This window comes from Grammomys surdaster, unplaced genomic scaffold (assembly GCF_004785775.1).
Source record: "Grammomys surdaster isolate TR1022 unplaced genomic scaffold, NIH_TR_1.0 220, whole genome shotgun sequence".
Taxonomy (NCBI): Eukaryota; Metazoa; Chordata; class Mammalia; order Rodentia; family Muridae; genus Grammomys; species Grammomys surdaster.
The window spans coordinates 6,134,371-6,144,453 of NW_021604665.1; the positions used below are offsets into that span (position 1 = coordinate 6,134,371).

Sequence of the window (10,083 nt, forward strand, 5' to 3'; positions counted from 1 at the left end):
ATATATATATATATATATATATATATATATATATATATATATATTAACAAGAATGGCAAGGGAACATTCATTCCTTAGAAACTCCTGTAATTTGTCCTTAGTTGGCCTTTATTCTATCTAGTTGATGGAAGACTATGACTTTTCAAAATCAAGGCTTGATTCACATATGGGACACGCTATGACAGATACATTTCAGCCTTATTAGGAATAGGATCAGTTTATGTGTAAGGGATTCCTAGAACTGTAACAAACTATATCCAGGAAAGAAGCTCAGGTAAAATCTTCATAATTTAACAATGTAGCTTTTATTCTTTTATCTTAAAGGTCTTAATAACCCAAACAGAGGACTTTTATATCCATTTACTACTGCTCATAGAAATCCAGGCAAGTTCCAATCCCAGAGAGGATGAATGGTCTCCTCATTGGGCAAAGTTGCTGCAGATTTTGCCTGCAAGATGGGGCCGGCAAAGCAATAAAGAGGCTGTGTTGTGCGACAGATTAAATCCAAGCGTAAGCATTCCAGGACTCAGCCAAGCCACTCTTCCCTTCCCTAGCCTGTCAGCCTTCCACAAAGTGCTCCCAATCCGCTGTCCTTCCTCCCCAAAGCCAGGCAACACAGAATCAGCTTTTCCTGGCTGTGCCCGGCAAGCAGAGGCTGCGTGGTGGAAAAGTGCAATAAAATCAAGAAAGAAGAAGGCATATTCACTAAGACATGCTCTGACAGCAAGCAATGACGGGAAATCATAGCTTCCGAAATGGCTACCCCAGTGAAATGAAATGAAATGAAATAAAACAGGAATAATCCTCTCAACCTCAAAGTAGCTTTCCACAAACGCCGTGTGTTGCAAAGCTACAGTCCCTTTACTAGTGCCAGCAGGAACCTCTACGACATTATAATCCATGTCTGTTTGGGGTGAGGAGGATAACTCCCAAGTGCCCCCATGCCCAACTGAAAAAAAATTATCAGGCCATACTTAGCTAGAGCTGCTGAGGATTTGATCCAAGTGCTAAGCTCCCTGCGAGGAGTTGGAAACAAAGATATGGGAAACCTGAGGTTATGAAATCATACAGGTGGACGACTCTCAGTTGAGAGCCCGGGCATCCCCGCAACAGCCCCAGGGCGCCAGCTCCTGGGCTCACCTGGTACACATCCCGCAGCCCGCACCACGTCCGCAGCACCTGGTGGCAAGCCCGCAGCCTCTCGGTGTACCATCTCCGCAGCGTGGACACGGTCAAGTTCCACACGAAGCGGCTGCCGCTGAACAGCAGGTCCTCCACTCCGCACATGAACACCGAAGCCATGCCGCTGCTTTCCCTCGGAGCCAGGGATCCGCGATACTGGGCACGCCACGCTGCCGTAGCTGACAGCCCCCGGGGGTTCAGATCTGCCACTGAACTCGTCTTTCACTGTGTGTCCCGGCCAGGTTGGGGCGGCATGCCCCGGGATTGGGTGCCCGCCAGCCAACGGCTGCGGCTGGCACGGAGGCTGTGTCACCCCGCCCGCCCCCAGCGCCAGCTTCCTAAGCTCCGCCAGGCCAGCCCTGGGTGCTCCCTGGGCGCGGGAAGCCCAGGCTGGTGAGGACTCCCCGCTGCGCTGCTCCAGGGCACAGGGCCGCAGGCAAAGCCCAGCAACTCTTCGCAAGCCTAGTAGGAAGCTGCATTTCAGCGTGCTTGCACAAACATACACATACACACACACACACACACACCTAGACCCAGCCCCGGGACACCTGTATTTTATCCTTTAAGGTCTCTCTGCCTTGCATCTTGCTCTGTCCACAGATCAGAGATAAACACCTCTGTGGACGCTATAGGAGCAGAAGAAGGGGAAGAAAAAAAAAATCCAGTAGCATCTCCCTTTAGATCTCACTCCTGAGGGAATTGTGCATGTTTTCTTGGCTTTGCTGAAGCCAGATGAAGAGTCTCAAAGCAACAGTGTGTATGCGCCTCCAGGCTGTCTTTGCTCCTAACCTGAGGGTCTCCAAGAAAACGCCAGCCTGCTGTGGCCACCAGCAAAGCAAGTTCCCTGATACCCTCATGAGACCAGTTCCAGGACAGCTGTGGGCTCAGAAGGAAAACAAGGCGTCTTTGATCCTTTGCAAACAGCATTCAGTTGAGACTCCCTGGGAACCAGACACTTCCCCTGGTCATTTTGTACAAAATTCAACCTCAGGATATGCCTAGCCACAGACAGCATCACAAACCCGACTGGGGAGTCTGTTGTTCAAAAATAAATAAGAAAAATTATATAAGTAGAAAAATAAAAACTCATCCTCAGCCCAAGAAGCCATGGGGACAATTCATGTTTTTTTTTACGGTCTCCACAGGGAATGATATTATGTAAGGAGTTTGAAAAGGGAATCCAAGGAGTCCCAGTCTGGATTTTTTTCCTTGAGAATGTTTGTAGATTGCAGCCCCCAGAATCCTATCCCATTTCCAGAGCAAGATCACTGCAGCTTGAAAGCAATCCTAATTACACTCACTGGATCACATGTACACACACAAAGACACGAAAGCATAAGTGGGGATGGCTGGGGAGAGGGAGGGGTCTAGCATCAAGGGGCGGAGTCAAGAGAAGGCAATGGGATGATTATGATCAAATCACATTGTTCATGTGTGTGAAAGTATCCTGAAGCCCATTATTATATAATTAATACATCACGAAGCCCATTATTATATAATTAATACATCATGATGAGGACTACGATGATGATGATGGTGATGATGGTGATGTTAAACAACCCATTGCACCAGATTTCAGGATGGAGGCATTTTTCTCTGAATCTACCTGTTGGACAATGGTGAGCATTTCAATGATGGATTCACACCTGTGCTATTAGCTTTGTTATTAAGTGGCTGAGAGGTAAGATGCCAAAGCTTTCCTTCCGAACTAGCTCCAGAGGGCTCAGGACAGATTATCTGCCAGTCGGTCAGCTTCATTTCAGGTTTCAAATGTGCCGTTAGCATCTTAATTCAGGCCAAACACGAGCGTTCGAATCAACACAAAAATCTGTCCTCCGAGCACCTGTTGGTTTCAAGGTGGCTATAACCAGAAAACTTTTAAAATGAAGTTTCTTTCACCACCAGAAGGAAAAAAAAATTGCTTAAGAGAGTCTGTGGGATTCATAGAGGATGCAACCGCTCTGAGATCTGGTGTTCTTTCTTAGCAGTGAATCTGTCTGCCTATTCATAGTAACATTCTGGCTGTAGTTTACCAGGATAACAGTCACAGTGTTTACACACACAATCCAACATAAAGAGGTTTTACTGAATTGGAATAGAATGAACCAAGCATAATTTGAAAAAAAAAAAAAAGTCACCTGATGGGAAATTATGGAACTTCCAAAAAAAAAAAAAAAAAGCCTTTTAGAGTAAACCATGGTACAAGTTTTTGTTGTTGTTGTTGTTGCTGTTTTTTTAAACTATGCAGTGGACTGAGTTCTCGGAAATGTCAGGCAGCCTAGGGAATACCAGAATAATATCCCCAATAGGTCAATTCCCAGTGTCTTGTAACACCATCCTCTGAGAGAAGATGCTCTCAAGACACTCAGGCAGGTACGGATCAGCTCTTGTGTCAGCAATCGATTTCAGCCTGGGACATTGTCACTCAAGGTTTCAAGGCTAGTGCTTAAGATGAGTGCCTTTCTTTGCTTTTTCACGTGTACCTGCTCATGCGAGCCCACGCTTGCTCATGTGGAGGCTAGAAGCCAATGATGTACATCTCCCTCAGTCACTTGTCCACGTTATTAGTGTTTGTTCAGACGGGTGGCCTCAGAATTGCTATGTAGTCAGGGTGACCCTGACCTGATGTTACTCCCTCTATCTCCTAAGTGCTGAGATGACAGGAGTGTGCTACCACTTCCTGCAGTGTATGTGGTTCCGGAGACTAAACCCAGGACCTGTGACTACTGGGCAGGCAGGTGTTCTACTGGCTGAGTTACATTCCCAGCCCCTCTACCTTATTCCTCCAGACAGGCTCTCTCACTGACCCAGAAGCTCATTTTTTTGGCTAGACTGACCGGCTAGTGAGCCCCCAGGATCTGCCTGACTCTGCCTCCCGGTTCTGGATTACAGGCACACATGGTCACTTGGCAGTGGCATAGGGGCTGAGGAGCTGAACTTAGGTTCTCTGGTTTGCATAGCAACTACTTGACCCGCAGAGCCACCACCTTCACCCCTACTCGAGCCCCAGGCCTGGACAACTTTCCTGCAAGTGAGACACGGTATAACAGCGTTTACCAGACCGGCCAATCAACAGCACTTGGGAGCTTGATCAGGTTGCAAGTTTTCAGGCCACTTGTGGACCAGCAGTCATGGGGACTGAGGTTAGTAGTCTTGCTTTTCACCTGTCACCCTGTGGAGGAGAAGAATGATGGGTGGGAGCTAACTGCGCTTTCAAATTCCTGAGCATCTTGAATGAATGGCAGCTGGCAAGAGGTAAACACCCAGGACATCCAGCCACCATCACTACCAAAAGCAGGAATTCTCTGAAATTTTTGGATTTAAGGAAAACAGTATAAGTAAAATATACATTAAAATTTTTGTTTCCTGCATACTTTGCTTGCATGTCTGTGTACCACGTGCATGCAGTGCTCATGGAGGCCAGCAGAGGGCGTCCTACTCTCTGAAGTTGCAGTTGCAGAGAATTGTGATCTGCCATGTAGGTTCTGGGACTGGAATCCAGGTCCTCTTGAAAAGTATCCAGTGCTCTAAACCACTAAGCCATCTCTCTAGGGCCCAACTATGCATTTTTAAGGCTGGGTATGGACGTCTGGGTTTGTAATCCCAAATGCTAGAGAGACAGAGATAGGGAGAACCCTGGGATGTGCTGGCCAGCCAGCAAAACTTAATCCAGAAACTCCAGGCCAGTAACAGACACTGTCTCAACAAAATAAAACAAACAAGACAGAGGTCTATGACCTCAACATGAACATACATGTGCACCTGTGCCTGCACCCATACATGTACCCACACAAACATGTACACACAAATATGCTTTTCTGAAAATAATTTTTAAATGATTCTTCAGGTCATTTTCCTTTGCTGAGGGTAAAGGTCAGAGGTGACTTGTATTGAAGATCAGTTCTAATGCTTTGCCCCAACTTCCTCCAAAATGCTTCTAGAAGCTCAGTCTTCACCATCAGAGACAGCATTTCCTATGGACTTAGGAAAATGGGATACACTCAAAGCTTGACGTAAGACAGAGGCCTCTTTGTTCCCAACAAACACAGGTATAGATAGATGCCTCCTCTTCCATTCCGGGAACTGATGGGGCTGCAGCTGAAGAGAGGCGTGTAGCCAGAGAGAAAAGAGCAACCTTGATGACCAGTCACAGGCAAAGACCAGGTCCCAGACGCACACCTTGAAGCTGGTCTATAATTTTCCACGGAAAGACACCTAAATCTCACTAGTTTGAAAACTATCTTTTGTTTCCCCCTTTTAATTCAAGAGGTAGATTTTCCTCTCCCCAGCACCAGAGATCCCTGCAACACAGTGTAATTTCCTGTAGCTCTCTCCAGAGGCTGAGGGAGATGCTTGGCTGACAGCATTACTCACACACCTGGGAGTGCTGCTGGGGACGTCAAAGAGAGGTTGTCATCATCCCCGAGGCTCCTGTAGGCTTCTCCTTAAACAACCGGCAGGAAGGACAGCAACAGTGAGCATCAGGAAGATGGCACAAACCGATAACTCCTAGAAAGGGAGAGGCAGCCAACCCTAACACGGCTCCCAGTGACTCCCTCTGTCTGTTAAAGAGTCCATCTGAGCTGTGCATGATGACGTAATCCTAGCAAGGGAAAGGCTGAGGCTGATGGAGCTCCAGTTCAAGGAGTAGCCTGGGTTACATGATAAGTTCCAGTCCTGGCCTCGTTACATGGAGGGAGCCTATCTCCAAAGAGGAAATTTTCTCTCCAAAGAGAGAAAAAGGAATGAAGCAAAAGCCCTTCTGACGTCTGTGGGCATTGTTCAGCTGTACTCCTCACGTGTGAAGTCAAGTTCTCAAGACCCACACACATGGGACACAAGGCTGTTAAAGCGGGTGCAAGCAAGGTCCACCTCAGTGGCCTCTAAACAGGAACAGTTTTGCACCCCACCTTTAAGTCTGTGCAATGTTTGTGTGTATTTCTGGTTGTCACAACCAAGGGGTGCTCCTGGCACCTAGTTAACAGAGGCCTGGGATGCTTCTTGGTATGCTGTAGAGTACATGATAGTAACCCAACATCAGAGATTTGGGGTTGAAGGATCCCAGATCTAGTTAACCTTCATACCCCACTACTTCCCTCATGCAGAAATGTCCTCCCGGAAGGGCCAGAAGAAATAAAGCAATCACCCATGCTAGCCTTTGTACCCCACAAAGAATAAGGAACTCCAAGTCTTCAAAGAAAGACCTGGAATTCTGTTTGCCGCTGTTTCATTTTCTCCCCTTTTAATACCTATCATGAAAGGAGGCATAACTTTCATCATAGGCTATTGATATTTCCCTGCTTTGCTTTTAGCTTGCTTTATGGAAGCTGAGCTTTTCTTTGGTATTTGGTTTGTTTCTTGAGATGCTGATCTCATTGTATAGCTAGTCTGGCCTGGAACTCACTTTGGGATGTGGTTTGAATGGGAATGGTCCCCATGGACCATTATGTATTTGAATGCATGGTCCCTAGTTGGTAGAACTGTTTTGAGAAAGACTGTGTGGTGTGGCTTTGATCTTTGTTACAAGATCTCTCTCTCTCTCTCTCTCTCTCTCTCTCTCTCTCTCTCTCTCTCTCTCTCTCTCCCCCTCCCTCCCTCCCTCCCTCCCCTCCTCATCCCCCTCTCCCTCCCCCTCCCCCCTCCTCCCCTCCTTCCTCCACTTGCAGATAAGATGTAAATTCTCAGCTACCACTCCACTGCCATGCCTACCCGCCTGATGCCACTTCCCTCCATGAGGTCATAGACGAAACCTCTGAAACTATAAGCAAGCCCTCAGTTAAATGCTTTCTTTTATAAGTTGCCTTGATACTACATAACCCAGTCAGCCTTTGTACTCATGATCACACAGCCTCCTGAGTGCTAGGATTACAGGTATGTGTCCTCAGGCCACGTACTGGTGTGCTGGTGTCTTACTGAAGACAAGGCTGGGCAAGGTCACTTGCAGTTTGCTTTCCCTCTGCTCTGCAAGGAGCCATACAGCATCACTCAGAAGCAGGGCAGCCTAGCACAGTTCCCCCTGTAGGGGCTCTCACGTCTGCTACGAGACATCTAGTGACTGTGACGGACTATTTTGATTGTCAACTAAACAGGATTTAGAATAACCATGGAAAGGAGCCTCTGAGAGACTTTCTATACTGGGTAAGTGAAGTGAGAAGATCCATTCTCTATATAGGTGGTTCCATGCCATGAGGGTCCCAGACTGAGAGTGAGCCCCAGCATTCATCTGTTATGTGGCTGCAGACTTATGACCAATGGTCAGTATTCATGTCACAGCTTCCAAAGTGCACACAAGGCAATCAACTGCCTCACACTCCTGTTCCCATGCTCTTGTCGGGGACTCCGTAACAACAATGGGAGACGTACGTAACTGATACAGTGACTTCTGGCTTTGTCGCCATCATCACCAAGAGCAACACCAAAAAGCCTTCCACACACTTGTACATGTTACTGGGCAAGCTGACAGCTAGCCCTCCCCTGAAATCACCCGTGGACTTTGGGAAAGAGTCTTATCCATCCATAATCCTGGCTGGCACAGAGCAGGCAGTCTCTAGCAGTAGACTGAACCGAACAATGAATGGCTATTCTCAGCAGTGAATACAGAAAGGAGTCCATCCAGTCTCCAAATACACACCCGTCTTTGCCAAAACTCATCATCTGTATCATGTAACTGTCAGGGACCCAAGCAAAGCACTTACTGACAGAACTCAGACCATCTCTGTCTAAGAGGGCCTTGGAGAAAAATGGGGATGTCAGATGTTTAAGTGAGGACCGTAAAGGAGCAGGCACTGACTGCTACAGGGGCATCACAAGACGCATGCCATGCAGGGTAGAATCAGGAATGCTTTCTAGAGGAAAGTCAGCAAGGGTCCAGGAGTTGCTAGGGATGACAGAACCGGGAACCCAAGTAGGGGGTGCATCTGCAGAGTCACAGGGTGCAAAGAAAGAGCTTGAGGTAGGTCCCAGGGACTACTCCAGACAAAGCAGACAGAGTTCCTCAGTTTCTACCACACTACTAATTTTCATAATGGAGGAATGGGAGCAGGGCCTGCTGGGACAGGCCTTTCATGCTAGCAGCTGGGGGTGTTAGGGTATGAGGACTCTAAATTCAAGGTCTGCTTGGGCCACAGAGTGGTTAGAAGCACTAAAACCAGGTCTCAAAAATAAGTAGTAAAATGAGGGTTGTGGAAAGAGGTTGGCAGAGTACTTGCAAAGCACATGCAAGGCTCTAGATTCAATCCTCAATATCACACACACACACACACACACACACACACACACAAAATAAATACAGAATGGAAGAAGACGTTGGTAGGAGAAGTTGTTCCCTACAGCTCATCCTTTGCAGGAGCTGTTTCTCATGCAGGTTTGCAGGCTCCCCTGCTTACCCACTCTTACGCTTAAGGCTGAAAGACTTGGCAGCAGGGCCATGTACTTTCTGAGTCACACTGAAGCCAAAGGCTAGGTGTTTTGCCCTTTCCAGTTCTCAGTCTCCTTTCCCTGTGGAATATCCCATTCTTCAGCCCTGTCTTCAAGCAGCAGGAGAAGAAGTAAGCAGGTAGTAGAGCAGGTACAGGGAACCTGCTGCTCTTCCTATAGCCAAGGATGCAAGATGGGCCAACTGACAACTTTGCCTATGAATGGAACCCTCCAAAAGTTGAAAATATGATAAACTAAATCATGTTCCACATGAAGGCAGTGATTCAGCTTCTAATTTGGCAAGATCTTTCTATTTTTAGAAGAACAGAAAGAGTAAGGATAGGGAGGGGGAGGGAAGTGGAGGGAAGGGGAGGGAACGGGGAGGAAGGGAAAAAGGGAAGGGAAAGGGGAGGAAGAAGTGTTAGGAGATAAGAGGAATGGGAGGGGGAAGGAGGGAGAGAAGAGTCAAACGGAAATTACTCATTCTAAAACTTCTTCCCTCAGTGTATCAAGCTGTATTCTCCCTACTCAAAGGCCCTGCCTTTTTTTTTTTTTTATTACAGTGCAGTTGTGGGCTCCTGGGTGTTTCCATTTTGCTCATTTAACCAACTGAGCTGATATGAGAAATTTTCCCAGGTCCAGTTTTAGACCTCATTGATGTAGCTGTGAAACTGAGGGAGGATGCTGGCTCTAAGGAAGCTGGTATGGACCAGACAGCAAGGGCTGACCTGATTTCCAGAGGCAACAGTGACCATCTTGTGACTGAGTGGCCCCCAATAACCTGTCACCTTGCCACCTCATTTCTATCCACATAGACAATGACAAAAATAAAGTGTAATAAATTCTATAGCATCCCTTTTCTTCCAAATAAATACAGGTCGCTTCACCTACACCATCAGTTGATTTTCACAGTATTTTCTAAGATCAAATGGAAAAGGTCATTTTGGTCCTACTTCTTAGATGAGAATCTGATATACAGAGAAGTCAGAACACCTGCCAAAGACCAGTAGGAAGATATTTATAAGGTCATTCTTATTTGGTGTAGCTTCTAAATCTTCAGTCCTGCTCTGGGAGACAAAAGTTCCTTTTGTATTTATCGGTTATAATTTACTTTGGCCTCAAAATGAAATTTTAAGGTATTGTCTTAGTTTGGACTGCCGTGACAGAAGGTTCATACTGGATGACTTCAACAGCAGAATTAACTGTTCATCATGGTGGAGGCTGGGAAGTTTGGAATTAAGGGGTCAGCCCATTTGGCTTTGGAAGAGGAACATTTGTTATAGAAAGTTTTAATCCCAATCCTGGGTTTCTACCCTGCCTTTGACCATTTAGTTTTCCGATAAAAGACACACAAACTTTATGTTTACAATAAGGCTTAAACAGCACAAGAGCTGGGGAGAAATCTACCCTCAAGGGGAAGGAAGAGAGAGAGAGAGAGAGAGAGAGAGAGAGAGAGAGAGAGAGAGAGAGAGAGAGAGAGAGAGA

General features: G+C 46.8%; 1 protein-coding gene across 2 annotated transcripts in view; it reads right to left on the minus strand.

Annotated features, from left to right (window-relative positions):
* Frmd4b (FERM domain containing 4B) overlaps positions 1–10,083 on the minus strand; it is a 232,878-nt gene that overhangs the window by 185,746 nt on the left and 37,049 nt on the right. Inside the window, exon 1 of one of the 2 annotated variants that reach the window (XM_028773014.1) lies at positions 1,141–1,360. The exons of the other annotated variant lie outside the window; for it this stretch is intronic. Coding sequence (XP_028628847.1) covers positions 1,141–1,302 — 162 coding nt within the window. The 5' untranslated portion in view covers positions 1,303–1,360. Of the gene's footprint in view, positions 1–1,140; positions 1,361–10,083 lie in introns of those variants that run through there. 2 annotated transcript variants of the gene reach the window in all.